Source organism: Sceloporus undulatus, chromosome 6, assembly GCF_019175285.1.
Source record: "Sceloporus undulatus isolate JIND9_A2432 ecotype Alabama chromosome 6, SceUnd_v1.1, whole genome shotgun sequence".
In the NCBI taxonomy this organism is placed as follows: Eukaryota; Metazoa; Chordata; class Lepidosauria; order Squamata; family Phrynosomatidae; genus Sceloporus; species Sceloporus undulatus.
Window position 1 is genome coordinate 56,719,076 of NC_056527.1, and position 27,994 is coordinate 56,747,069.

The 27,994-nt window shown below is 39.7% G+C and overlaps 1 protein-coding gene across 4 annotated transcripts; it reads left to right on the forward strand.

The window, feature by feature from the left end:
- The first annotated feature begins 1,696 nt into the window (after positions 1-1,696).
- Positions 1,697-27,461, forward strand: CTNNB1 (catenin beta 1). Of its 4 annotated transcripts, none has more exons than XM_042472432.1 (17): positions 1,705-1,850; positions 12,104-12,254; positions 16,024-16,082; positions 16,729-16,956; positions 17,035-17,288; positions 17,467-17,705; positions 17,788-17,989; positions 18,332-18,476; positions 19,062-19,165; positions 20,161-20,499; positions 20,898-21,056; positions 23,313-23,432; positions 23,753-23,903; positions 24,893-25,014; positions 25,598-25,658; positions 26,248-26,468; positions 26,709-27,461. In XM_042472432.1, the coding sequence occupies exons 3-16, from the start codon at positions 16,070-16,072 to the stop codon at positions 26,454-26,456; spliced, it is 2,346 nt and encodes a 781-aa protein (XP_042328366.1). In that variant the 5' UTR covers positions 1,705-1,850; positions 12,104-12,254; positions 16,024-16,069; the 3' UTR covers positions 26,457-26,468; positions 26,709-27,461. The 4 variants fall into 4 exon arrangements, with proteins under 4 accessions (XP_042328365.1, XP_042328366.1, XP_042328368.1 ...); XM_042472433.1 differs by lacking the exon at positions 1,705-1,850 and adding an exon at positions 10,267-10,496; XM_042472431.1 differs by lacking the exon at positions 12,104-12,254 and having other exon boundaries at positions 1,697-1,850.
- The last annotated feature ends 533 nt before the right edge of the window (positions 27,462-27,994 follow it).

A 27,994-nucleotide genomic window follows, 5' to 3' on the forward strand; every position in this document is an offset into this window, starting at 1 on the left:
TGGCCCCCTCCTAAACTCTCTCTCTCTCACTTCCACCCTTAAGCCCCGCCCACATCCTGGAAGAAGAGGCGGAGCCAAAGGAGACAACAAAGGGGACCCTCGGAGTCTGATTGGCCCAGATCCCAAAGCGGAAACTCCAGAGGAAAAAAGCCCAACTCTTTCCTCTTCTTAGTTTCCTTCCTTTTGTTTGTTGGGCGCCTCCCTTCCAAGCCGTTTCCAACTTATGGGGTTTTATTTTGGCACGTTTCTTCTTTGCAAATGGCCATCCTCTGAGGCTGAGAGAGTGTGACCCAAGGAGTGGGTTTCCAGAGTTGGTCTCTCCCTTTTTATAGCCAACTCTGGTGCATTCCCATCTAAACCAGATTTAAGATCCCTAACCAAGGCAGAAAAACCCAAGACCTATTTTTCATTCAAATACCCTCCAAGGAAGGCAGGCTGGTCTGCCTCCATGCAAACACACTAGACTTCTTCTTTTTTTGTAAGGGGAGGGGGAGAAACAGCATTGAAAGCCTGTAGTGGATTGCACCAAGGCTGCAATCTTCCATTGATTTGGTGGAAGGAAGAGGCAGATTCAGATCTATAATATGAATAACTTTTGGGGAGGCGTGGAGGAAGCTCCATGGAAGCCTAAGGCTTAAGGCTGGCAAAACCCGAAGGCAAAGGGACCTTGGAGACTCTTTCAGTGAGTTTCCAAGGGGCTCCAAGATCCCTTTGCCTTCCAAGGAAGTACACAAAGGATTGCAGTCCTTAAAACAGCCGACTGTTTACACTTAAAAGCCTATAGAATAGATAGATATGTATAAAGTACAGTATATCTATCTAGTCCAAGATCCCTTTGCCTTCCAAGGAAGCAAAGGATTGCAGTCCTTACGACAGACGACTGTTTTATAGAATGTGTGTGTGTGTGTGTGTGTGTGTATATATATATATATATATATATATATATATATATTAGTGCAGTATATCTATTCTGTGTGTGTGTGGTATTTCTAAGGAAGCAGGTATTTGTTGTGAGCCGCCTTGAGTTCCAACTTGGGAGAAAGGCGGGGTGTGTGTGTGTGTGTGTGTGTATACACACACATATATAATAAAAGCCATGTAACTCTGAGTAACTCTGGGGCTGAGGAAACGTTTGGTTGGAAGAAGGGCGTCCCCTCACTCTGAGGTAAAATTACATTCATATTGTGCCAGAATAATAATAAAACAACTTTAAACATGTCTCTTTAAGGGGACAAAAACAACACACTCTCTCTCTATATGACTTGTTTTGTTTTTTATTCACACACGTATTTCTCCCTCGTTCCCAGGATCAACGGAGTCCAATGGCCGCCTGGAGAGAGGAAACTAACTCCCCAACCCTCCCTCCGAGTCCTCCACTTCTGGCCCCGCTCGCTCTCCAACTGCCGCCCTCTCCTAAGTGCCCCATCACACCTCAAAGTATAGATCCCTCCACCCAACCCCCGGGCCTCGTTCCTCCGCCCCGTTCCCACAATCCCTCTTTCTTTCCCGTCGGTCGCCGAAGTAGTGCGCCTGTCTCTGTCTCTCCCTCGCGCGGGGGTGTCTCCCTCCGCCGCGCCCAGTGTGCGCATGCGCGCGCAAGCAAAGCACAGAATCAATAGTAGTAGAAGTGGAAGAAACGGTTGGAAGGAGGAGGCACTATTTCTCCTCCCTCCCCTTTGGCTTCGCCTATGGAATGTTGCGCGCCAAGCGGCGGCGGGATACAGGGTCGAATTACTCCCCTCCGCTATAAAAAGCTCCTGGTGAGCGGCGCCATTTTGTGAGCGGCGCTCGGTGCGGTGGCAGAGCAGCACCGAAGGGGAGGGGAAGGAAAGGACACCGCTCCGGGCGCGGTAAGAACAGAAGGCGGAGATTAAAAAGAACCGAACTGGACGGTGCTTCAGGGCTTTCCTCCTCGGTATTAGAGCCTGTGTTTGGGGAGGGAGGGAGTTGTGTTCGTATCTGCTTCACTTTGCCTTAGTGGCTTGGGTTTGGAGGGAAGAGGGTGTGTTGTTGTTGTTGTTGTTGTTCCTTGCAGGAGGAAAGTAGGGGCGAGAGGGGGGTCTCCACAGTTTAAGTTCAAGCTATTGCCCCCCCTCTCTCTCTCTCGGGATTCCTCTCTCTCTCCCCCACTGTCCTCTTTCGCACCCAGGACCCGGAAAGGGAGCCTCCTGCAAAGGGTCTCCTTCTGCTTAAGCGCATCAGCAGCAGCAACAACAACAACAACCCACCTCTGGACTTGCATCACACTTAGGTGCTTCCCCGAAAAGGGTTAAAAGCGTCCCGTGAAAGGAAAAAGGCGAGTTCGCTAACGCTTATCACACGCACAAAGGGCAAGGAGGGGTTGAAAGCGCGTTTGCTCTCCTTCTGGGTCAGGATAGCAACTGCAGCTTCAGACTGATGTATGATATCATGGGCCAGGACAGGAGTGTGTGTGTGTGTGTGTGTGTGTGTGTGTATAGCTCCATACCACCTTGGTGGTTTACAACTAACTGGAAGATTCACAGTCTCAGGTTTGGGTGTTGTTAGCCTATATCTATAACCTATATCTATATCCATTGCTCTTTGTGTGGGAGGGTGGGAAATCAATCTCTCTCTATACACACACACACACACACATATACTCTTGTTTGTTTGTTTTATTTACACTACCACTTTCTCCCAGGAAAGTAGGGGGACCCAAGGCTGCTCACAGACCAAACTTTTCTTTTTTGCTTCTCTGGGTTTTTTAAGGGCTGCCTGCCTTTGAAAGGAAAGGAAGGAGAGGCTCCCTCGAAAAAGGAAGCCCCCTCCTCCAGGTCCAGGTCCAGGATCCACAGCGTTTTTATGTTCGCAATAGTTCTGTCAGTCCCCCTTTTTTTAACTGGAAGTTTTTGGTGGCATGTTGATTTTTATTTCATTTTATTTTGGACCGTGAGCCACTTTGAGCCCTGATTTTTCTTTCTTTTTTGTGGGGGACGGCGAGGAAATGGTGTGAAAAGCAAGCATTGCACACCTCTCCTTGGGCGGCTTTAATGGAACATGAGTGTTTTGGTTATGTCATAACTTTTGTCTCTCTCACATAAATGTAGGATGTTTTCAGATTGTTTGAATTTATTGTGATGTTCTTTTTTAATTGTCTGTGAGCCTCTTGGGTCCCTTCTGGGGGCGGGGCAAGACAGCATACAAATGGTGTAAATACATATAAAACTATAATTATTACTATAATAAGATTATTTATTAATCAGGTGAGATAGCGTATAGATGGCAGAAAAATCTTGAGGGAGAAAAGTGGAGCCGACCGCCACATTCAAGAGAGAATGCACTGTTTCAATGGGTTGTCTTTGTGGCCGTAGGTTTCTTCAGATGTCTCTCCTGAAATACATGGGATGAATGAAAGTTCCTGTTCCTTTCCCAGCCGTTTAACTCGATTCGGGGCTTTTACTGCTATCTGTTGTCTTTCTTTCAGGTGGCATTAACTGAGAAAGTTGATCTCCTCCATTGTTTGGGGGCTTTAAATGTTTGTAGAACTTGCTCAGTTTCCATTGCTCCCAAGATTTGTGAAAAGCTATTGCTCAGACATGCTGAGAGATCATGTTTTCGACTCTTCAGCTGTGTTTTAGTGGGAAGAAGGTAGGGTAGCAGGATGTAAACAGTGCCTGTAGCTGGGAATTTAAATACAGTACAAAGTCTTAGTGGTATCTTAGATATAACACTACAGGCTTCGGTTTTCAATAACACTCCAACCTTCAAAATATTCCACCTAAGTAGCCCTTTCCAAGTTAGAAATTGCTGCCTGCCTGACCTGAATGCTTAACCTGATTTGAGGGCGTTGCCTTGTCCTGCAGTTTAAGTAACATTTTTGGAAGGTGTTAATAATGCAGTTCTCAGCAGAAATCTATACTGTATGTAACCTATCCAGTAGGTTAATACCTTTTTAAAAATAGATATTGGGTCCTTCTGTCCATCACATTTCTTAAGAATGGACCCCATGTATTTAGCCCCCATGTTTGGGGCTGACTTTGCAGAGCCGGGTTCAAATCCCCCAACATGGAAACCCACTGGGTGACCTTGGGGAAGTTGGTCTCTCAGCCTTAGAGGATGGTGATGGCAAACCCCCTCTGAAGAAACTTGCCAAGAAAGTCCTGTCTTAGGGGAAAGGCAAGCAGCACCTTGAAGGCAAACAACACCACACATGTATCTAAGATGAATTTGTCTTGCATGATACTTGATGTTCTTCTACAGTTACGGTAGACAGTACATTTCAGTGAAAACAATCCCAATTTACTAGAAGAATCAGATTAGCGCTGGCATATCCCTCCCACAACTTGATATTTCAGAAGGAGAATTAAAATATAGATGTATACTTGAATTTGTCTTACATACAATATGTGTGCAGTGTAAAGCCTCTGTTTTAACACTGAAACTGGAATGAATACTTTCTTTAAAAGCTTGAGGAAATTCTGATGCCTGTTTAGTATTACCTGACACAGGCAAATCCTTAAGGCTCCATTTTTGCTCACTTGGCATTTAAGACTAATAGAATCAAGTAGCTTTTAATTATGGATCTCATACTCATAGCTTTCTCCTCTAGTCTAAATCTGTTATGGAATGTTTCTACTGTCTGATCTTGATTTATTTACACATACTGTATTGGGTTGTCTTTGTTGGATGCTAAGGCACATAACTGCTTTTAATTGAGCTGCGTATAAGAGGAGAGATGCCATATATCCTCCAAAAGACTTTTACTGTTTACTGTAAAATATAGCACTTAAAACTAAATCTACAAGGGAGAGTGACTCTGATACCAACCTACTGGTGCAGCATTGCACAGTGTGAAAATGTTCAAGTTGCTAACTAGTCCTCCTCTAGTTCCCCAGTTCTCCTCCTGGGAGCTATAACTCCCAATATTTGGTGGTAGTTTATCATGCCAGCGGAGGGAAGGGGCTGATGGTGTAATTGATGCTCAGAATATTTGGAGGGCGCCAGGTTGGGAAAGTTTGGAGTAATCTGTTTACTATCTAGGTATTGATCCTAATTTTTTGAGTTGAAGATTCATGGGTAGCATCACATCTACAGTGGTATTAAGCAATTACTGTGACATTAAAATGATTATAAATAACATGCTAGTTCAGGATCTTAGCTTGTTTAGAAATATCCCCCCCCTCTCTTTCCAGGCTCCTTCCAGGTCATTTATTGTTGTTGTTGTTGTTGTTGTTGTCTTCCTTTTTTAAAGCAACACTTTTTTGCTCAGAATCAAGTAATGGCTGGGGAAAAAAATCAGAGGACTTGCTTTCCTGTAATTCATAAAGGCTTGTTATTCAGGCTTTTGCTTTTGATACTTTTCTGGCCCTGCCTTAAACACATTTGTAGGATAATGTTGAAGCTTTTATCAAAGTTTATGTTCTTCGAAGGAAGATAGAAAATGGCCGCTTTAGTTCTTTGTGGAAATGACATATCTATGAGCAAATCAGTATGTTTCCATATTGACGAACTTGTTGTGTGTATGTTGCATTTACCTGGGTCTGGTACATGCAACTGGTTCCTCTGTGTACAGTCAGTATGATAGCAAACATGTGTAACAGTATAACTAACCTGTTTCCTACGTGAAATGATTCTAGCATAGAAAAGGTTGAATTGGCCCTGAAACTTTTAGTTTGTTTTTCTGATGTCAAGACTGCCCCAAGGATGGAAATCATGTGGCCTTTCAGGTCTTGGACTATTAAGACTTCCCAGCGCTGGCTGCCATAGTCAGTGGTGAGGAATGCTGGCAATTGTATACCAACATCTGGAGGGCTGCATGCTTCTCACAGCTGAACACACGTATCTCTGCCCTTGGTGAGGAAAACATTGCAGTTGCTTTACAGTAAATAAAAGAGACAGCTAATATCAGTGAACCCATATTTGAATCCCTGTGCCATAGTTTTTGTTCAAATAATACATCGTTGTATTTGAAAATGTCATGAAAGGTTGCAGTATACCATGAGGTCATACTTTTTTCCCTAGGAGAAATAAAACATTTGGTTACTCCCACTCTTGAAGTAGAACTAGGTTGAATTCAACAAACCCACAATGGATGAAGTGATGGATACCGTAAGACTTAAAGCATATCAATATAGTGTTTAATGTGCTTTCGTAAAGTCATGTGTTTGGATCAGCATATCTCTGTTAAGCCCATACTATAAAATAACTTGCGTGAAAGGCACCATAATGACTGTACTATTTAAATAGTAATGGCTAGATTATTTTCCATAGGGTTTAATCATGACATTTCTGATTACAAAACATGACTAATCCAATGTGATTGAATTGAGTTCAGAGTTATAACTTGACTACATTGGGGTTTGTAATAGCAGAGAAAGGTCTTTAGAGTTTGTGGAGCCAGCCATATTTGGGCATTTTGTTCATAAAGATCTCATCCTAATGTTGATGCAGAGGTGTTTATCAGCACAACGCTAGCAAAGCAAAATGGTAACAGGAGTACCGGTACTTGTGGACAGTACGAATGCTAATGACACAATTTGAGGGTTGTAATGTTTCCCTGGGACTACTTTGATGCCTGTGGCAAGTACTTGCATGTTAACCCTGGGATGGTCAGTAATTAGAGGTTGTAGGCAGTATCTAATACAAGACTTGACTTGAGCAGCCAATCTCTTTCATTGGGTGGGGAACCTGAAAACAGTAGCCAAGGTTTGTGTACTCACAGTAGCATAAGTGGCGTTGAGAGCTTCAGTTAGTTCCTTCAGCCTCCCTGTTGGCATCACTGGGAGATTCTTAAATGCTTGCCACTATAGCTTCGTGTTTCAAACATGAAGTATGTACTACAAGTCTGTACTTTCATTTTGTAGACATCTGTATTGTGTGGTGGTTGTAATTCAGGTGAGGATATAAATGTGAAGACTTAGGAAAAAATGAAATCCTCCTTTCCTCCCTCATTGCCCTCTTGTGGGAGTCAAGAAATTTTCCCTCTATGAACTTCCTGTCTCTCTCCCCCCCCCCCCATGTCACCTTAACATTTTTTGGGGGGGACAAGCATGGCTTAATATACCATGTTCCTAACACAGCCAACAACTGATCAGCACATGAACTTAAAAAATGCAAGTTAATTTCTTGATTCTTAATTTAAATCTATTCCCACATGGAAAGTGAATTTGAGAATAATATTGCACTGTGTTTTCTTGAAACATCTTTGTTGCTCAGGGCTGTTTTGTTTGGTCTGGCAATTCCTAATAGCTCCCTTGAAAAAACAATAGCTGCTACAGAGTTGACTGCTGACCTCAAATGTTACTCAATACCTCAGGAGCTAGAAGCTGGAATTTCCCCCAGCTCTGAGCACTGCAGTTCGGAAGCCCCCTGATCATACTATTAAGGTTAATATATAAGGTTGTAAAGAAGAGGAGATTTCATCATCTGCTTTTAGTGTTTAGGCATCACTGGTTATTTCTCCTGTTGGAATAGACCTCTGGAAAAATAAAGCATTCATGGTGGTTGATGCTAATAATTTAGCATCCAAATGCTTATATTTCCCATGAAGGAAAGCAGTTGTACTGTGGTTCTGAATTTTTGTGACAACCCAGTGTAACACATCTTTTACTTTATGTAAATAGCAGTAGGTAAACAAAAAATTGACTGTCAAGTCTAAGTTTGCATTTTAAAAAAATTACAGCATTTCTCAAAGCAATCGCAATCGCAAGTACATTTCTATACCGCTTATCGGTGTACTTAAGCGCTCCCTAAGCAGTTTACAACGTGTAAGCTGGGTACTCATTTTAACGATTTCAGAAGGATGCCAGGCTGAGTTGACCCTGGTGCCCCTGGCTGGTATTGAACTCACAACCTTGTGACGGAGTGAGTGGTTGTAGTACCTGCATTTAACCACTGCACCACCAGGGCTTCTGGCAGCTTTGCTTGGTTTCTCTTCCGTTGAAAGACATGGCACAGGAATGATGATAAAGCCACAGAAGGAGCAATTGTGACTGCTTGCCATAGTGAGGTTTTTTTAAGTTTAAAGTGATTGAAAATCAACTCCAAACATTTGTGTGTGAGTGAAACTTTCTGAATTTCTAAAAATTCATTGTATTTTACTCATCATAAAAGCATTCAGAAATGTGTACACGGCGTGGCTTCCTTTGTGACAAGCACAGAAATCAAAACTTAGTGGCTTAACTTTCTCACTTAGTTGTCATTCTTCCATATTGGAGGAATACATTGGCCCTCAGTATCCATAGATTCTGCATCACAGATTAAAGCATCTATATCTTGAAAGTATATTTTTAATTCAAAATACTAAAAAGCAAACCTTGATTTTGATATTTTATGCAAGGGATACCATTTTACTGTGATCTATTATACAATGGGGCTTGAGCATCTGTGGGTTTTGGTATCCACAGGAATCCTGGAATCAAGCCCCAGCAGATGCCAAGGACACATGGTATATGAATCAAGGTAGATTGTGCTAAAAATTAGAACACACCCAATTGAAAATGACCATGCTTAGACATGGAAACCTAGGAATAAGTCTGTCATGTCATTTTTTTCATTAACGGATACTTCCTTATAACCAAACAGAAATAAGTATGTGGTTTATGGGAGGGTGGCCCTTTTCTCCTGTGACTGAAAAGGTGCAAGACTTACAGAGCACTCTCTGATCAGGAATAGTGTACTTAAAATCAGTGATTTAAATGGCCAATAAGGAACGGCTCCATATCATACTTGCTTATTGATACCAATTCATATTTCCCAAACAGTGATGTGTATCTTATTACTAACCCATGTACTTACAAATAGGCTAGTATTTACTCAGGTTAGTTCTTATAACTCAATAATGCATCTGTTTGTACTACAAACATATTGTGCTTTTTCCTGTTTTATTTATGAGGAAATGTTTTTAAAATGCTCCTATACTGGAGTGTCAAGACAGTCATGCAGTTAGAGGAACCTGCTCATTGGAGAATGTTTTCTCATCCACTCTTGTTCTTTTCTGTTTAACGTTTTTTGCCCAGCCTCACCTTCATAAAGTAGCAAAAAAAGACAGTTCGTAGTTGGTCTAGAGGAGTTTATTTTCTGTAAATAAAAGCAAAATGCTTCTTTGGTCCAAAACACACTGCAAAAATAATCCAGTTTGAGACCACTTTAACTGCCCTGGCTTAGAGCTAGGGAATCTTGGTAGTTATAGTTTATTGTGGCTCTGACAGAAAAGGCTAAATGCAATTCCCAAAATTCCCTAACATTGAGCCAGGGCAGTTACCGCAGTCTCTGCAGTGTGTTTTGGATCTTTGATAGGCAAATACAGTACACTGAAGGCACCAGATTCTGGCAGCAGGGTCAGCCCTGGTTAGTAATTGGATGGGAAACCACCAGCAAATATTGGGTGCTGTAGGCTACATTTCAGAGGAAGGAACTGGCAAAACCAGCTCTGAGTATTCCTTACCTAAGAAAACCCTGAGAAATTCATGGGCTTGTCATAAGTCGACCGATTGGAGGAAGGCACATATGCACACAATATGAGTAGGGATCATTTCTCCAATTGGTTATTTGCTTGTGTACATTCTCTCTCTCTCTCTCTGTTAAAAGGCATACGCTCAGTTTAGAGAATAACTGCAGGACTAATCAATAACTGAATCATTATTTAAAAGAAACTTAGCATTTACCCCAACCTACATCATGATGAAATTCTTTGTAATGAAAAGCATTATTCTTAGCCCATCTGATCTTAATTTAAATAAAAGATGGATAACTTTGTAACATGATAAGAAAGGGAAAATAATTTCAGTCTTTTCTATATAGAATTTATTTGTTCAATTTGAGGAGGAAAAAATAGTTTAACATTTGTCAGGTGTGACATTTTCCTTCTTTGTTGATTCCAAAACAATGCTGCCCTAGGATAGTCATTTTGTCGCTTTGTCAACCCATCCCATCCATTCAAAGGCTTTTTCAAAATTGGTGACAGATAGGCATGATTAGCCATTTTGGAGTTTGAACCAATCCTTTTGTTCCTCAGGGGGATTCTTCAGAGGCCTTGGCATTCTTGCTGTACAGATTGGGAAGAGACAACCTGAACCGTTCTTAACTGTTCTCAATTGAAATTTTGATACCCAGCTTAAGTTACAGCTAGATAATGCAAACCCACAGAAGTGTTGGGTCTGAATGACTTACCTTGGTATGTTTTTTAATGATAGTAATAAATTTGTAAGCAATCCAGATGAATATTCGAGTGCTTCCAGATTCAAATTTTCCTATAAACATTCTAGCAGGGTATACAGTTATGTCTGCACTATAAGCCTGTGGCAGATAAAAGAAGCAAACCAGGTTTCTGCCGAGTGAATGGCATGGTTATCTTCAGTTTTGCCTTAAACATCCTTGTTGATTGCTAGTGTGTGTATCCTTGAACTAAAGGAACTAAATTACAAAAGAAAGGATTGCAAAACAATGGGACGATTAAGTGAGCTTTGCCCCCCTTGACCAAGTTTTTCACCTGGGCAGGAGCTGATGTTGGAATAGCACAGCTTCTAATAAATCAGGTGAGTAAACAGAGTGAGTAAAGCTTCTGAATTCTCAGCAGTGTACAGGAAAGAGCTATTTGGTTGTGACATGAACCATTGGATGCCTGTGGCGCTTGCTCAGCCCTTATATAGCACAATGCAATTCCCTGCTTAGCTTCCAAGATGAACTCAGCACAATGGAGGTCTATAACTGGGGGGGGGGGGGGGGATAAACTTTCGCAAGAGCTGCAGTTGATATTTGGACAAGAGAGAGGTTATTGCTCATCTTGAGATTGGGATATTAGTCTAGAAATATATATGCATAATTAGTTTTTTAAAAATGTATATTAGATATGCAGGAGTTAATGTAATGACTTGGATACTGCTTTTTAGTTTAACCTCTTTTAATTGGAGAAATGCATGACACAATTGTAAATGTTGCAAGTAATGAAACATTCAGGCTCTCCTTTTGCTATTGCAAGTTTAGATATCATGGGCATGTTAAATAAGTAGTAAAGAACGAAAGTTCATCTCCAAAACACTGCAGAGAGAAAACTTGATACTGTACAAGTTCTGGCATCAGTGAACTTGCATATGATTATAACTCTCACTATTATTTAAACATTCCACTTATTCAAATGGAAGAGTGCAAAGGCATCGAGGGTTAACAGCTTTTACTCTACTATAGTTTGATAAGTCTCCCCTATCTGAAATTCTGAACTCTGAAATACTCCAAAATCGTCCACATAAGTGACTGAGACAAAGTTACAGCTTTGCTTTTATGGTTCAGTGTATACAAACTTTGTTTCATGCTTTAAGTTATTAATATTATTTTTATAAGATTACATTCAGGCTGTATATAAGATGCATATGAAACTTGGACCCATTTCCAAGATATTCCAAAAGCTGAAAAACTTTGAAATCCAAAACATTTCTGGCCCCACCCAAGGATTTTGAATAAGGAAGACTCAGCCTGTATTTGGATCTGATTAATTGTACAGTTCACGGGGTAACCATAAATCAACAGGCAACTTGAAAGCAGGCCACACACACTGTTACAACGCTAAACAATTAATTTGGCTATGTTTTGGTAGAATGGTTTATAAAATTGTCTAGATTTGGAGTATAGTATAACTGAGGGAGGAAAACTGCTCCACAAATGATACATCTGACGTGAACAAGCTTTGCAGATCTCTATTCTGTGCCTAATTTCAGATGACTAGGAGTAGGAGGAAGAAAGTTGGGGTTATATGCTGCACTGGCAACTAGACTTCTTTGTGAATGAAGCAGAATTCATAAGAGATTTTACTGGCTTGGACAAGAGCCTTTGAAAGCCAGCATTATGTTTTTACGCTGGTCAGCCAGGTGCCACAGTAAGACATAATAAAGTTCAGAAATGTGTAGATATGTATGACTTACTTTCTGACAAGGTCATAACTCAAAAATAAGGGTATAGTGGCTTAACTTTCTCAGCTGTAATGCTTTCATATTGGAATACGTAAATCAAGCTCGGACAGCATTTTTGTGTAAAAAGGCATACCCTGCCAGAATTGACCATGCTTAGACATTAGAAAACTACTGAGGAATGTATTTTGTCAGACACTTTTTAATTGACTGTTGCTTCCTTTCTCTCCTCCTACTCGCAGCCCTAGCAACTGATATTCAGAGGAACACGGTCTTTGATAATGAAAATAATGGCGGTATCATAATCATAGCCATTGGAAGTCTGATGCTATGAATTCAAGGTTTTGTCTCTTTTTATGGCATCCACATTGATAGCTTATCACTATTATTATTGTGAGTAGCACATTTTTTAGTTTTACTGTCTGTGTAGTGTGAGTACTTGCTTTCATCTGTTCTGAATTTGGCGTAACCAGATGACTGGATTCTAGTAGTAAGAGGCAGGAAGAAATACTTGCTCCATCTGCTTTTGTCTACATATGTGTGCCTTTATACGTATATCATCATCTTTTTTCCCTTCAAAGCAGTAGAGACCCAAATGTAACCTTCCTCAATGAGTATTTGATCCAGCCTTTCATACATTGGTTTCCTCTCTACCTTTAAGTGTGGTGACCAAAGCTTGCATTATACAGTATTTGTTGGTATATTAAAATATAAAACCTTCAGGCTGCATTTCCACTCAGTCATAGAACAGGAATTTAAAAATGCTGTCCTGGCATTGGCAGACTTGACAATCACATCCCCAGTCTATACTGGCATTAAATATCAAAATCCTGCAAGGGAAAAACTGACCTACTGTTAGTTGTATGCCTGTCCCAGGAAGGGTCAAATGGGTAAAATCATGGGATGCTTAAATACAAATATAGATGCTTATACATTTAAGAGGATTACTTGGATTGAACATGTTTAAATACACCAGGTGTTATATAGTGGTTAACACTGAGCAACAAATCAGAAAGTTTACATTCTGAATCTTACGTTTGCTGTGAAGTAACTGAGTGACCTCAGCAAAAGTTTCTCTCCCAGTCTCTCTCCCAATCTCAAATTCAAAGGGACAGTACTGACTAACCTTACAAAGTTGATAAATTTGGAGTTCTTTGGACCCTTGGACGCACTACTCAGGTCTTGCTATGGCCTATTAATACTCTAATCCATGAAATTCTGAAAAATATTAAAATTAGGTTTGATTGAGGACTTGCCTTCTGCTAGACTAAAATGTGGATCATCCCATTCAGTAAGGTCTCCTGACTCTCTATACTACTTTCAGGAGGCAAAGAAGTCCTCTTCTCCAAGCTGATTTGTCTGGGTTCTGTTCCTCAGCTAGTTGGCCTACAGCTTAAAAGTGCTTTTAGTACATGTTCAGATAAAAATCTGGATAATTGCTGCTCCTCAGGCTAAAGCCAGCTAAACTAGTAGGCCAAGTTTGTCATTTCTGATTCAGTTAGGTAAAAATATTTTCAAATATATTTGGGAAATCTGCTTAATTTTTCTTCCAAAGTAATGACATGGAAAGAGAAGGATTGACAGTATATACAACATTTCTGTCCTCTCCCTCAGTTTGTAATAATTGAGCTTTGCAGAAAGCTGCTGAAAAGAGGGATGGTGCATCTTTGACTGATTTCAAAAGTTTTCTCCATATGATGGGATACTGGTATAATCCCAGCCTGGTTTCCCTGAGCTAATGCATGTCCTAGTAATCCAACTACTGTACTTGAGTTGGATTTTCAACTCTAATGGCTCTGCTTTTTTCTTTTTTGTAACGTTTACCTGGTAAAACTGTTTCATTTAGTTCCATTATGTATACTGTAATCTGATACAGTTCTTTAATCATCTATCTTTAGTTGAAAACATTAAAATTGCAACTCTAAAGAATTTAATAAAGCAGCTAGCAGTGAAGGACATTTCTTACAGCCAGAAGGATAGCATCTTTCTTACTCTGTTAGTAGTTACAGTACAGTTACAGCAAAACTTAGTTTCATGTTTACTGATCTATATTGAATCATTAGAAATTGTTCAGTGTGTAAAAGGAATGTAGCCTCTGTTACAAGTGTTCAGTTATGCTTCAAGAAACCTGCCTTATCAACATGTTTCAGTTAACTTGTTTTAGTCTTATTAAAATGCTGTGCAGATTTCAGCTCTGAGCATCTTTGAGTTTTAATTAGCATTGACTAAGTTTATTAAGCTTATCTGTTTGCCCTCATGATGATGGTAACATTTTTGTGTATCTTTCCCCATATAAAAAGTTCTCAAGATAGGGCACAATAAAATCAATTTAATTTTAATGGCAAAATGTAAGTTGAACATTCCAAGCAAATCTACTGTTTGAAACATAGGGAATCTATGTTTTGGCTTGTGATAACCTCAACATGGCATGAATTGGTTAAAAGAAGTAAATTAATTTCTAGAGGAATTACACTGTTCTGAACTTGAGTTCTACTTGCAGTAATGCCAGCAATAATCAAAAAAGATTTTAAGGAAGTAGGAGGAGAAGATAAGTGGATTAGTTTGGAGGTTCTGTATAAGACTGCTTACTGTCACAGCCTTCCACTTTTTGGAACAACAGCTGCAAATTATTGAACTTGAGAAATGATTTCAACTGTAACCTTACTTGAATAACACACAATGGGGCAGGGGGCTGAAGCAATCAAAGATGGAGAACTAAAAAGCAGTTGAATGTTTGGGAAACACAGTTTCAGCCTAAAAGAAAAAGATAGCTACACTTTTATTCAGCCCAAAAGTAGACCATAAGTTGTTTTTTAATGAGAAAAATATTCATTTAAATTCCTTAGAACAACCACATTTGCTCTTAGAGCCATATTTGTTGTTCCCTGCATAGTTTGCATGGAGAACTCCAGAGCCTTTATGTAATTTTTATCTTATGATTAGATGACTACATTGTTCTTGATTTCATGCCAGTGCAAAGCATTTAATGAATGCAGGTTAAACTGTTAAATCTCCACATAGCTGCTGTGCTCAGTGGGTGCTTTCCATTTTGAGTTACTATAGCCTTTATATTTACTTGACCCTCGTACTTGTTGGTGGACCATACATGTATCGACTTTTTGTCACCATTTTGCAGATAACCAGTTAAATAATATGGGAGCATGATCTTCATCCAGCATTATATAAGTCTTAAATTATTAGAAAAGGCCAGCTTTGCAAGGTTGTAGAATCAGTTTTGCAGTTTTTAAACTATACATACTATCCTTGATATTGAGCAGAGAGCCTGCATGGTAAATTCACTTACAAGAAAATGTTAAACCTATAAGTAGAACCACAAGCTGGAATTATACAGCTGAACCTGAATTTAATGCCTGTCTTAGAAGAATTCAACCTCATACCTTCTGCTGAGAATGGCAGACTTTGTTGATGCCACTCATTCTGCAAAGAATATGGCAGTTGGGAAACAGTTTGATATGAGAGGGAAGAAATGATCCTGGAGGAAGGAAGCCCTCAGAAAACTAGGAGCCCTATCACTTCGCTCTTTTAGCACTGTGTCTTACTTTAACTGCCATGGCCACATTTTACAAAATCGTGGGATTTGCAGTTTAGGGAGTGACTTCTTGGGCCCCTCACTACTAGACTACAGTCCCTAGAATTCCACAGAAGGTTGCCATGGCAGTTAAAGTGGAATATAACATTATAGCAGTGTAGCATGATGGGGCAGTAGGTGTTCAGGCATTTTGCGGGTTCTGTTGAAAAACCTGCATTGATAAGTGTATAGGTTATTCTCATAATGAATATGTGTGGAGCACCAGCTCAGCTCACCCCCCCCTCCCCATTTCTTCTAGTCATGAAAATGTTCCAGTGATGCGGTGCTTATGTAGGTCCTACCTCCTTTGGAAATAGTCACTAGAAGCTTGTAGTCATATTATAGAAATTGGTGAGACATAGTTTATACATTCGCAACACAGGCAGTGTCCACTGCTCTTCCAGATTTTTGGAGAGTCAGTTTGCCCAAATTAGTTCAATATGTAGGATGGTTGATAAATTGTATTGGCTTTTTTACTAAATCTATCTGGGTACTTGGTGGAATAGAGATTTAAATTCTGTTACTAACTGCTAAAGCCAACCACGTCTTAACATTTTAAAATTTTTGTTCTAGGGTCTGAAGCGCAGAAGACCACAGTTCTGGAGGCACACAAAGGAACATGGCAACCCAAGGTGTGTGTTAATAAAAAAGAAAAAGAGCTGACTTAAAGGAATCATTTTGAGTATGAGAAACATTTCATAAACTGTGGGAAACAGCAGTATTGTTAGGAAATTAAGAATTGCATTATGGTTGTGTCATTGTACTCTTGTTCTCAAATGTATGTTGAACTAGCTTCCTATGCAGTTTTTATTTGAAGAGTTGTGATGTTATAAGTGGACATGGTTTGCACCTCCATATCAAGTAAGGTAAAGGTAAAAGTAGTCATGGCTAGTCATAACCAACCGTAGGAGATGGTGCTTATCTCTGTTCTAAGCCGAAGAGTCAGCATTGTCTGAGGCCTGCTTTGGTGGTCATGTGGCCAGCATGACTGCACCAAACGCTGTTCCCTTCTCACTGAGAAGTGGTACCTATTTATCTACTTGCATTTGCATGCTTTCGAACTGCTAGGTTGGCAGAAGCTGGAACTAGTGGCAGGAGCTCACCCCATCATGCAGCACCTGGGCCTTGAACTGCCAACCTGCCGATCTTGCAATCAACAGAGTCAGCGTCTTAACCACTTGAGCCACTGCATCTCATATCAAGTACAAAATAGAATTTTGCTAAAATGATAAACCTAATTTCTAAGCAAGCTCACTTGTAAATGTTGATCTCTTGCAGCTGACTTGATGGAATTAGACATGGCAATGGAGCCAGACAGAAAAGCAGCTGTCAGCCACTGGCAACAACAGTCATACCTGGATTCTGGTATCCACTCTGGTGCCACAACAACAGCGCCATCTCTGAGTGGAAAGGGGAATCCTGAGGAGGAAGATGTTGATACCAACCAAGTTCTGTATGAGTGGGAACAGGGGTTCTCTCAGTCGTTCACTCAGGAACAGGTTGCTGGTAAGTTGAGTTTTACAACTTTGCTGTCTGACTACTCATTTGTTGATTAAGTATAACAAGGGCTTATTCCTGTTCCAGATATTGATGGACAATATGCTATGACTCGAGCACAAAGAGTGCGCGCTGCCATGTTTCCAGAAACATTAGATGAAGGCATGCAAATCCCATCAACACAATTTGATGCAGCTCATCCAACAAATGTGCAGCGCCTTGCTGAACCTTCCCAGATGTTAAAACATGCTGTGGTTAATTTGATAAATTACCAAGATGATGCAGAACTTGCAACTCGTGCCATCCCAGAACTGACCAAACTGTTGAATGATGAGGACCAGGTATGTACTTATTATTTTCAGGTGATATGTAAGTAACATTTCACTTTGTTTCACTCAAGGAGTGCAGACTTGTTAGGCAGACTTGATGGATGACAGTAAGTTTATGTGTTGTAATTTTGCTGAAAGTGCTTCAGAGATTTCCAAACTTAACTGAAAACAGATTTCATATGTGTTTTAGGTGGTGGTGAACAAAGCTGCAGTTATGGTTCATCAGTTGTCCAAAAAAGAAGCCTCTAGGCATGCTATCATGCGCTCCCCTCAAATGGTGTCTGCCATTGTCCGTACTATGCAGAATACAAATGATGTGGAAACAGCCCGTTGTACTGCGGGTACATTACACAACCTCTCTCATCATCGTGAAGGATTGTTGGCAATCTTCAAATCAGGAGGCATTCCTGCTCTAGTTAAAATGCTTGGGTAGGTACATCTTTGATTTGGCATATCTTCATAACATTTCTGTTTTGACCTGGATGCTTGCTAACCCACATTTTCTTTATAGTTCTCCAGTGGATTCTGTACTCTTCTATGCCATCACTACTTTACACAACCTTCTGTTGCACCAAGAAGGTGCCAAAATGGCTGTTCGTCTAGCTGGAGGTCTACAGAAAATGGTTGCCTTGCTCAACAAGACAAATGTCAAATTTTTGGCCATTACAACAGACTGCCTTCAGATTCTTGCTTATGGTAATCAAGAGAGCAAGGTAACTATCAATCATTTAAAGTGTCTTACTATGCAAGGAAACCATAGCAATGCCTGAGTGCAAAAAGATTGATGCCAAACACTTTTGTATTCTAATTATGTTGCTACTTAGATGAACAGTATTTGACGATAGTCTTTAAGACCACAAGAGAATTGTTAGCTGAGATCCAGCATTACGTAATAGTCAAACACACCAGGATTGGGAGGTGCAAGTAAATCACAACTCAGTCATTTGGCGACATTGGGCCATTTACCATCTGCCACCCCAGCTTATCTCATATATTTGTTGTACAGATGAAACATGGAATCTATTGATTTTTAAGGAATTCTAATCTTTATACAGCTTATAATTTTGGCAAGTGGTGGACCCCAGGCTCTAGTAAACATAATGAGGACTTATACCTATGAAAAACTACTCTGGACCACAAGCAGAGTGTTGAAGGTGCTGTCTGTCTGCTCAAGTAACAAACCAGCAATTGTTGAAGCTGGTAAGTACCTCCTCTTTTTAACTGCTCCACTGTCAAAACTTGTCCTTCTGCTTTCATGTCAAAACTGCTGATGTTGTCATTTTGTATCTGATAAAATGAAAAGCTGCTGCCTACTGTTGGGAACATGTTTCAAAACCAGTTGGAATGTTCAGATTGCAACATAGCTACATGACATGATATAACTGAAGTTCTACCTGCTTCAGCAAAATAAAAGCTAGGTATAAGCTCAATTTCAGAATGGCATGACATCTTCCAATTACTATGGGTTATGGCCCAGATAAGAATAAGATTTAGCAGACTCATTCACCTGTGGGTTTCTGCCATTACGTTCTCCGTACTGATATGGTTTTGAGTTGGGAAACATAGCTGTGTGTTAATTCACTGTGCCTTATAACTTTGATGAATCTGAAACTATTCCATTGTTAAAAGAGTAAAACTGTTACACATAAAAAGTAGAGCTGCAATGGTTCCCATGCTTGAGAATCCATGCTGACCTATTTTTAGGGGGGGGGGGGGGCGTGCCTGGGTCTGATTTTTGATATAAAGATGAGGATTATGATAACTGATTGACATACTAACTTTTAGGTGGAATGCAGGCTTTGGGACTCCACCTTACAGATCCAAGCCAGCGGCTTGTTCAGAATTGTCTCTGGACTCTTAGAAATCTCTCAGATGCTGCAACTAAGCAGGTAAAAGAACAAGGATGTCATACTTTCTAATAACCATTCAAAGCTTTAATGTGTTCTTTAGTTTATTTAGTTGATAAGTGATGGTCACAAGAGGTTGATAAGTGATGCTATGGAATCCCTCAGTTTCTAGTTTAGTGGCAAACCAGAATATAAACTAGTCTAGAATTAAAACTGGCTTCCATTTTGGTTTGCCACTAAACTAGTAACAAGCATACCATAGTTTGCTGGGTTCAGATAGAATGGCATGGTATGTTTTGCTGCTAAATCAGAAGTGAAGAGTATTAGTTGCTATATCTAAAGCAGGGAGGGGGGCTGAGGCTTACACTTTTACCAAAAAAAGGGGGGGATGCTGCTGCTGCTATTATTATTATTATTATTATTACTGTATTATTATTATTATTATTATTATTATTATTATTATTATTATTATTATTATTATTATTATTATTATTAGACCACTTAATCTCAGGGAATCCAAACAGATTACAGCAGTAAAATAACATACATTTTTAAAATGCATTTCAATTGTATCTCAGAAATTATTGTTACTGCCACATGGTTGCCTTAAAAGTCACTCTGTGCTCCAGAAGTGTGATACCTGTCAACTGAAAAGTATTATACGGTAGACTAACCCTAAGTATTAAACTTGATAATAAAAGAAACTGAGGAGGCAGAACAAAACTACCTTTCACCTTCCAACGTTTACGTACTGTATGTGTGTATTCTTAGTTGGAGAACAAACTGCCACTTTGGAATAATAATAATTTATTTGTATCCCACCTATCCCATTTGAGGATCAAGGTTGGTAACAGCAAGGAAAATTTCAAATACAAAGTCACAGGAAAAGATAACAAAACAGTGTGATAGAGTAAAAATCCATGGTACAAAACAGATCTCTGTGTTCTGTTATGTTTATTAACGGCTATGCTAAAAACAGTAGCTTGCAAGGTGAAATAAGCTGATGTTAAATGCACCTCTCCCTCTTTTTAATACAGGAAGGCATGGAGGGCCTTCTTGGCACCCTTGTTCAGCTTTTGGGATCAGATGACATCAATGTTGTAACCTGTGCTGCTGGTATCCTTTCTAATCTTACTTGTAACAACTACAAGAATAAAATGATGGTCTGCCAAGTTGGTGGTATTGAGGCTCTTGTGCGCACAGTTCTGCGAGCTGGTGACAGGGAAGACATCACTGAACCAGCTATCTGTGCACTCCGTCACCTCACAAGTCGGCATCAAGAAGCTGAGATGGCACAAAATGCAGTGCGTCTGCATTATGGACTTCCTGTGGTGGTTAAACTTTTGCATCCACCATCTCACTGGCCTCTTATCAAGGTGAGGCTGCCTGGAATCGAATGTTATTAGTATAGTCCTATACTATAGGGAGGGAGGGGGTCACAATGCTGGTGGCCACCAGAATGAGGACGGAAGATCTGAAAACACTTCCTCGGTTTTGAGGTATTTAATGTGGTTAGAATGTTAGACGAATACTCCAGATGTACTGGTCCAACCCTGCAGTGGACCATGAAGCTCCTCACTGCGTGACTTGGAGCTAGCTACTTCAAAAACTCCCTGTTTAGAGGAAATTTGATCATGGGAAGAGGATAATGAGGAGAGGCTCTGAAGAAAAGTGTGATATAAATGTAACAAATTAAAACAAGCAGTGAAGCTGTGTTTTGATGTGCATTACCGAATATCATCTTTCTAACTGCCTTTCCTATAATTGCATGCAGGCTACTGTTGGTCTGATCCGCAATCTTGCACTCTGTCCAGCAAATCATGCTCCACTGCGTGAACAAGGTGCTATTCCAAGATTAGTGCAACTGCTGGTGAGAGCCCATCAAGATACTCAACGCCGTACTTCAATGGGCGGCACACAGCAGCAATTTGTGGTATGTGATTCTTAAGGAAGAATGGCTCCTAATGCAAGAAATACATGGTGCAGAATGACACTGGACTATCTTTGTTGGGTTTATCTTTAAGATTCCCGTTTCATCCATTTATGCTTCCAATACAGATTTCAAAATGCACATTGACAGTATATGTAAAATATGCCGTAATTATTTAAATCATTAATAGACTTCACTAACGCAGTTTCTGGTTGCTTTTATGAGTAATGTAATCCTAGTCACCTAGTAGTACAGTCACAGTGTCTTGAGGTGTTCTATGCAGGTATGTTTAAAATATTATTAATAACTTCTTGGGTTAGAATAAAGGAGACAGAATATTATCTCTAGTGTGATTGCATCCAAAGACCTATATCCTGCTCTCACTGCACCATATTTCTATAATGCCTATAAAAAGATATGTTGGTGCTTTTATTTGAAACCTGACTTTTCAAAAGGCTCTGTGTAATATGGGTGTGTGTGTGTGTGTGTGTCAGATGTGTCTTGACTGCATAATCTTTCCAGGTGTAATCAGATAAGCCCCTAAGAACATGATGAGGGAGAATGTGTGGCCCAAAATCTCCATTTAGTCCTTCAACTTTTTTTGAGGAGTGCCACAGGATCCCAGACTCACCATTGTTTTTTGAAAGATTCATGTTTAATAGGTGTTATCTATAACCAGTGGCCTTCAAACTAAAAAAGGTGAAAATGTGGAAAGTAAAAATGAGAAGTGACAGGAATGTTATATTTTGGGTTGATTTGTCACCTGAAAAAATAATTTTTGTATCATAGCTGGCAACCAAGGATTTGTAGGTTGATTTCATTTAATGTGCAATAAGTATATGGCCATATTTGCTAGTCAGGAAACATTAATCCATAGTAAACAGAGTCTGAGTTGCCGGCAATTTGCTAAAATTTACACATAGAAAATGGATTAGATTTCTTCTTTTATAATAAGTGTTTTAATTTGTTTTATAGCAACAATACAAAACAAACAATTAATGCATAAATAACAAATAGTCTTGGAGGTGTATATGTAAACATGCATAATAAGGGGGGGGGGTAATAGCAATAACAGTCCTAAAGACATCACTCAGATTTGCTAGTTGATGCAGTTCAGATCAAAGTATCTTTCCAAAGAATAGCTTGATGAATAGGAGGTCTGATAGCAAATGAGTTGGCATTTATGTTCATAAGCACTGACCAATCATCAAAAAAGGTGTCTGGTTTCTTGTCCATTACAGAGATGAAAAATATAAGAAAGCTTGGCCAGTAGCCAAGTGTCCCAAACTCTTTTCCACCAGTCACTTATTAGTACATTCCCTGTTTTCCAGCTGCTCACAATTATATTCCTGGCTGGTGAGATGAGAACTGTGATAAGTTTATGATGTTTCAGACAAGTGTTCTCTTTACAATAAATTGCCAATAAGAGAAGGCCCAGACAGAAGGTTACAGTTTGTTTCAAATCAGAGAGATAGGCATCAGTATTGCATTCCAAAAATCTTGAACTTTGGGACAGTCCAACCACATGTGTTCAAAGGAGCCTAAGGTGTCCAGCCTCTCCAACATTTTGGAGATACATATTAATTTTAGGGTCCCCTCAATGCTGACCTTGATTTATATGGGGGAGAGGTCCATATGCGTTCCCATGTGATACCTAAATTTAGGTCTGATTGCCACATTAATCAGGTTGGTTTTTTTGCACTAATTTTTTCTATGTAATGGCTGCTCTTCCCTTGCAGTTCTGCCCCTTGTCCATGCATAATATTTCATAAAAGCTCATAGGAAGAGGGTAGTTTCCTTGCAACATCACATTCTTTGCAAAGGATAACATCTATGATATCTACATCCAGTTGTAAATAAATTGGCAAGTCTGTAAATGCCACCTCCCTTCCAACCTTTAAACTGAGTTACTTTATCTGTGTCATAAAAGTTTGGATGTAATAGAAATGAGCCAATGGGGGAAATGGATTAGATTTCTCAGTGATACACTAGAAACACCTCTCAAATTATGAAAAATAGGGAATAAACTCAGTATTCGTTTCTAATTTAAAAAATACTTGAAATGCTAAAGGTGAAAAATCTCATTAGATGGTATTGTTGGTTCACTGGTCTACATTTTGACAATATAGTGTAATTATTTAATTAGAAACATTAATAACATTGAAGTATACAGTTGGTCCTTTGTTAGGAAGACACATTTTACCAACTTTGCTACATAAAGCAAAGTGCTAATTCCACTGTATTATGTCTTTTTCACAGGAGGGTGTGCGCATGGAGGAAATAGTTGAAGGTTGCACTGGGGCCCTTCATATCCTGGCTAGGGATGTCCACAATCGAATTGTAATTAGAGGTCTTAACACCATTCCACTGTTTGTACAGGTAGGTAAAATCTCTTGGCTAGGAAATACTTGGAATAGTTCTTGATTTTGTGGAAGAGCACAGAAGTTTGTATTTTTAAAAGTGTCCCCAACTTAAAATTTGCTTATTAATTTTGTAATTAGAACCAGTCCTTTTCCTAAGCCAAGAACAGAACTTTGGAGGGAAATTGGCAGTACCCTGAATACATAGTTGCTCTTGTTTTGTGACAAGTAACTGTTTTGTTCAAAGATAATATAAAGGGTAATTCCTCAGTAACATGTGCCTCCTAGTTGTGTCTGGTGATGGCTGGAACATTCTGATTTCACCGTTCTCCCTTCTAGCTGCTGTATTCTCCTATTGAGAACATCCAGAGAGTGGCCGCAGGTGTATTGTGTGAACTGGCTCAGGACAAAGAAGCAGCTGAGGCAATTGAGGCAGAGGGAGCAACAGCACCACTGACGGAACTTCTTCACTCTAGGAATGAGGGTGTGGGTAAGTAGCCTTTGATGCATTGACCGTGGTATCCTTCTTGATAAGTGGTTGGGGTTGGTACTATAGTGGTTATAGTCCTGTTTCAATAGTTGATTCCAGAAGGTGGCATGGGGGATTGTTGTTTAGCTCTATGGCAGTGGTGCTTTGAAGTTCCTCAGAGCTGTGTTCTATTCCTATATGCTGTTTAACATCTAAAAGATAGGACCAGAGTGCAGATGATATTGCATTATGACTCTCACGAGTCCTAGCCAGCATGGCCAGTGGTAAAGAGTTCTGAGAATTGCATCCCAACAGCATTGGGATTCCATACTTGTACCGAAGACTTCAGGTAGCCTGATTGATTCAGAGTGCCTTTTAATCAGCTTGGTTGATACAGCAGTTATAGTCAGGTCTGGTCAGAGCTGTCTTGGTCTTGGTAGCCTGTCTAGACTACTGCAATACATTCTGTGTGGCACGAAATTTGAAAATTGCTGGGAAATGTTTTAGTCAAAAACAAGGCAGCAAGATTGCTAACCGTCTGCCAATGTATTTCTAAGTCCAGTTCAAAATGCCAGTTTTAACCTTGGAAAGTTCTAAATGATTTGGAGCTAGGTTTTGCTGAAGGAGTGTCTCTTCCCATTTCTGAGACCCTCCTCTTGATGGCCCTGCCAAAACTGTGATGCAGGTGGCTATAAAAGAATGGGGAGGTGGCACGCACGCACCCCACCCTTTTTTAATGCTTAAGTGAAGGAAGGATTAAGTGAAGGCTTCCCCTTGTATGTTTGTTTAGTATTTCTATACACCTGCACTCTTACTGTAACTGGCTTTGGTTTGGTTTTCAATGGTGAAAATTTTTATTCTCTGCTGTTTTATTTTTATGGTTTTTGTAATTGTTATGTATTTTAACAGACTATAAACTACCCAGAAAGCCTTGAGTAGTAGGCAGTTTAAATGTGTAATGGAGAAGTGAAGTAGAGGAGAGTGTTTAACATTCTTTTCTCCTTGAACAGCAACATATGCAGCTGCAGTATTGTTTAGGATGTCTGAGGATAAACCACAGGATTATAAGAAACGGCTTTCAGTTGAGTTGACCAGTTCTCTCTTCAGGACTGAACCAATGGCTTGGAATGAGGTGGGTTGTCTTAATACACCTCCGATTCATGTAACACACTTCCTGTTCATAGAATTCATTTGGGACTTTGTTTCAGATAGTGAATAAAATGCATAAAATGATTGTCAGTGAAAGAAAGGCCTGCTTTTATTAGCAAGAAAGCATGAACTCTTGGCACCTGATATGGCACCTGCTGGTTATTGTTCAGTGTTGCTAACTGGCAGAACTAACCAAGTGGACGCTAATGCTAGATGCTGATACTGAATGATGCATACATAAAGCACCTGATGTTTTTATGAGAAAACAGGTTTCCTGTATTACAGTATTTTTTAAATTATGACATGGTATTGTGGCAACAACTCTTAAATCTAGAATAAACCAGCACATTCATCCCTAGCAAGGCAAGCTGACTTGCTTGCTACATGGAAAAAATGCCTGTCTGCTCTGTAACCATAGCTAAATAATATGTTGTACTTAATGTCTGAAAGTGTACATGTAGCAGCATTTAAGTGGCCATTAAAATTAGTTCATAGCACTATAGGGGATCACATTGCTTCTGAAATGAATTGCCTGCCTCAGATACTATTTTACATATTCCTCACAGACTGCTGATCTGGGACTCGACATTGGTGCACAGGGAGAACCTCTTGGCTATCGCCCGGATGGTATGTATAAATTGCTTAGTTGACTTGTAAAAAAATAAAATATCAGTCTATTTAATAGAGGACTACAAACCCATTTCAGTAAGATGGTGGTTCACATTATAATTGAAGAGTACTTGCACTGTTCAGTGAGAGATCCTCACCAAGGCATTATGAATTAATTGCTTGTATTCTAACACAGGAAGAATGCCTAATATGCACTTTTAAAAAATGTGCTAGTGGTATAATTATTTTTTAAAAAGTAGGTTACAAAAGCTAATTGTGCAACTAGAAAGGTTTAGAAAGTGCATTTTAGTTGTGTGCATTGTAATAGTATTGCTGTGCTGCTGTTTAAGGTCTTCAGTAGTAAACAGATCTAATAGCTTGGCTGAAATTTGCTTATGCTTCTCATGGCAGCATGCTTTATTGTGCAGCTATACAAATGTACTTACTGGCTTGTCAGTTTGTCCATACAGTTTGAGTCTAGAAAATGTGAGTTCAGTGTGGCTGTACTGTTGAAAATCTCACACACTGATATTTGAAGCTTTGGAAGCGTCTAACATGTTAACATGCTTTTCCCCCTTCTCCCCTCTGCCGCCCTTAACTTTCCTAGATCCTAGCTACCGTTCTTTCCACTCTGGAGGATACGGTCAGGATGCCTTGGGTATGGACCCAATGATGGAACATGAAATGGGGGGCCACCACCCGGGTGCTGACTACCCAGTTGATGGGCTGCCAGATCTAGGACATGCCCAGGACCTTATGGATGGGCTGCCTCCAGGTGACAGTAATCAGTTGGCCTGGTTCGATACTGACCTGTAAATCATCCTTTAGGTAAGAAGTTCCACCTACCAATCTGAGAACATGGCTGGCAGGGAGGGAACCGTTTGGGTTGGTCCATGTTGGCCACAGTCATGAGTGTCAAGTGTGTAGTGTCTGCATTCAAACTGACTCATGTTGTGATTTGTGAAAGTGATTAACTTAGGTGTGTCATGCTATATAGGCTTGACTTAACAAGAGAAACCATGCTTTTATTTTAACACCGTGTTATTTTATTTTTTGTCTCCTACACAGCTGTATTGTCTGAATGATCTTGCATTGTGATTGGCCTGTAGAGTTGCTGAGAGGGCTCGAGGGGTGGGCTAGTATCTCAGAAAGTGCCTGACACACTAACTAAGCTGAGTTTCCTATGGGAACAACTGAAGTAAACTTTTTGTTCTGGTCCTTTTGGTCGAGGAGTAACAAATGGATTTGGGGAGTGACTCACGAAACGAAGAATGCACAAGAATGAATCACAAGATGGAATTTATCAAACCTAGCCTTGCTTGTTTAAAACTTTTTTTAATTTTTAAATCTCTGTAATGGTACTGACCTTGCTTGCTTTCAAAGTAGTTTTCTTTTTTGCAGTAACTGTAGGGTTTTTAAGTCTCTGTGTTTAAGTTATAGTGAACATGCTACAGCAACTTCTGATTTTTAAGGATCGAGTAATGGTGTAGAACACTAATTCATAATCACTCTAATCGTAATCTGACAAGTGTAACATTGTGTAGCCTTTTTGTATAAAAAAATTAGACAAATAGAAATGGTCCAATTAGTTTCCTTTTTAATATGCTTAAAATAAGCAGGTGGATCTATTTCATGTTTTTGATCAAAAACTTTATCTGGAGATGTCTGGGTAGGGGCCAGTAAAGAACTGTTGTATGGAACCTTGTATTGGACAGTTTACCAGTTGCCTTTTATCCAAAGTTATTGTAGCCTGCTGTGATACAGATGCTTCATGAGAACAGTTATACAAATGGTTCAGAATTAAAGTAAACTTTTAATTCAGTTTGCTGTGTCAAGTTATTTCAGCTGCTTCCTTATACAAACTCAGTTCCGTGAAATACAAAGTGTAGTGAGCTGCAGTAGAATGATTTATGTTGTCTTAGCATGTTGCATAAACTTCATGTGCTGTTATCAGGTATTTAATGGGAGAACCTCAGATTTCCAGTACAGTTTTAAGCGTGCTTACTCCAACAGTGTTCTCAGTATAACTCGGTACAAGTTTTATTACCTAGGATTGCAATTTTCATATTCCTTTTATATGCAACATAAGGTTAAAAGGATTCCTTGAAGTAATATTTTTGAAAGGCTAGCAACCCCCAAACCAGCAGGAATGGATGCAGGTGTTCATGATGAAAGAAATGTGGGATTTAAATGTAAAAACATAAAGACTTTTCCAGAACCAAGTTGTGGCATGTGGGAAGGCCACTTATAAATGCCCACCATCATTGCTGAGAGATGTAGGGAAGGAAGAGAGTAACTGGAAGAGTGTTCTTTCATCAAGATTTGAAGCAGTGATTCATATTTCCTGCTTGAGC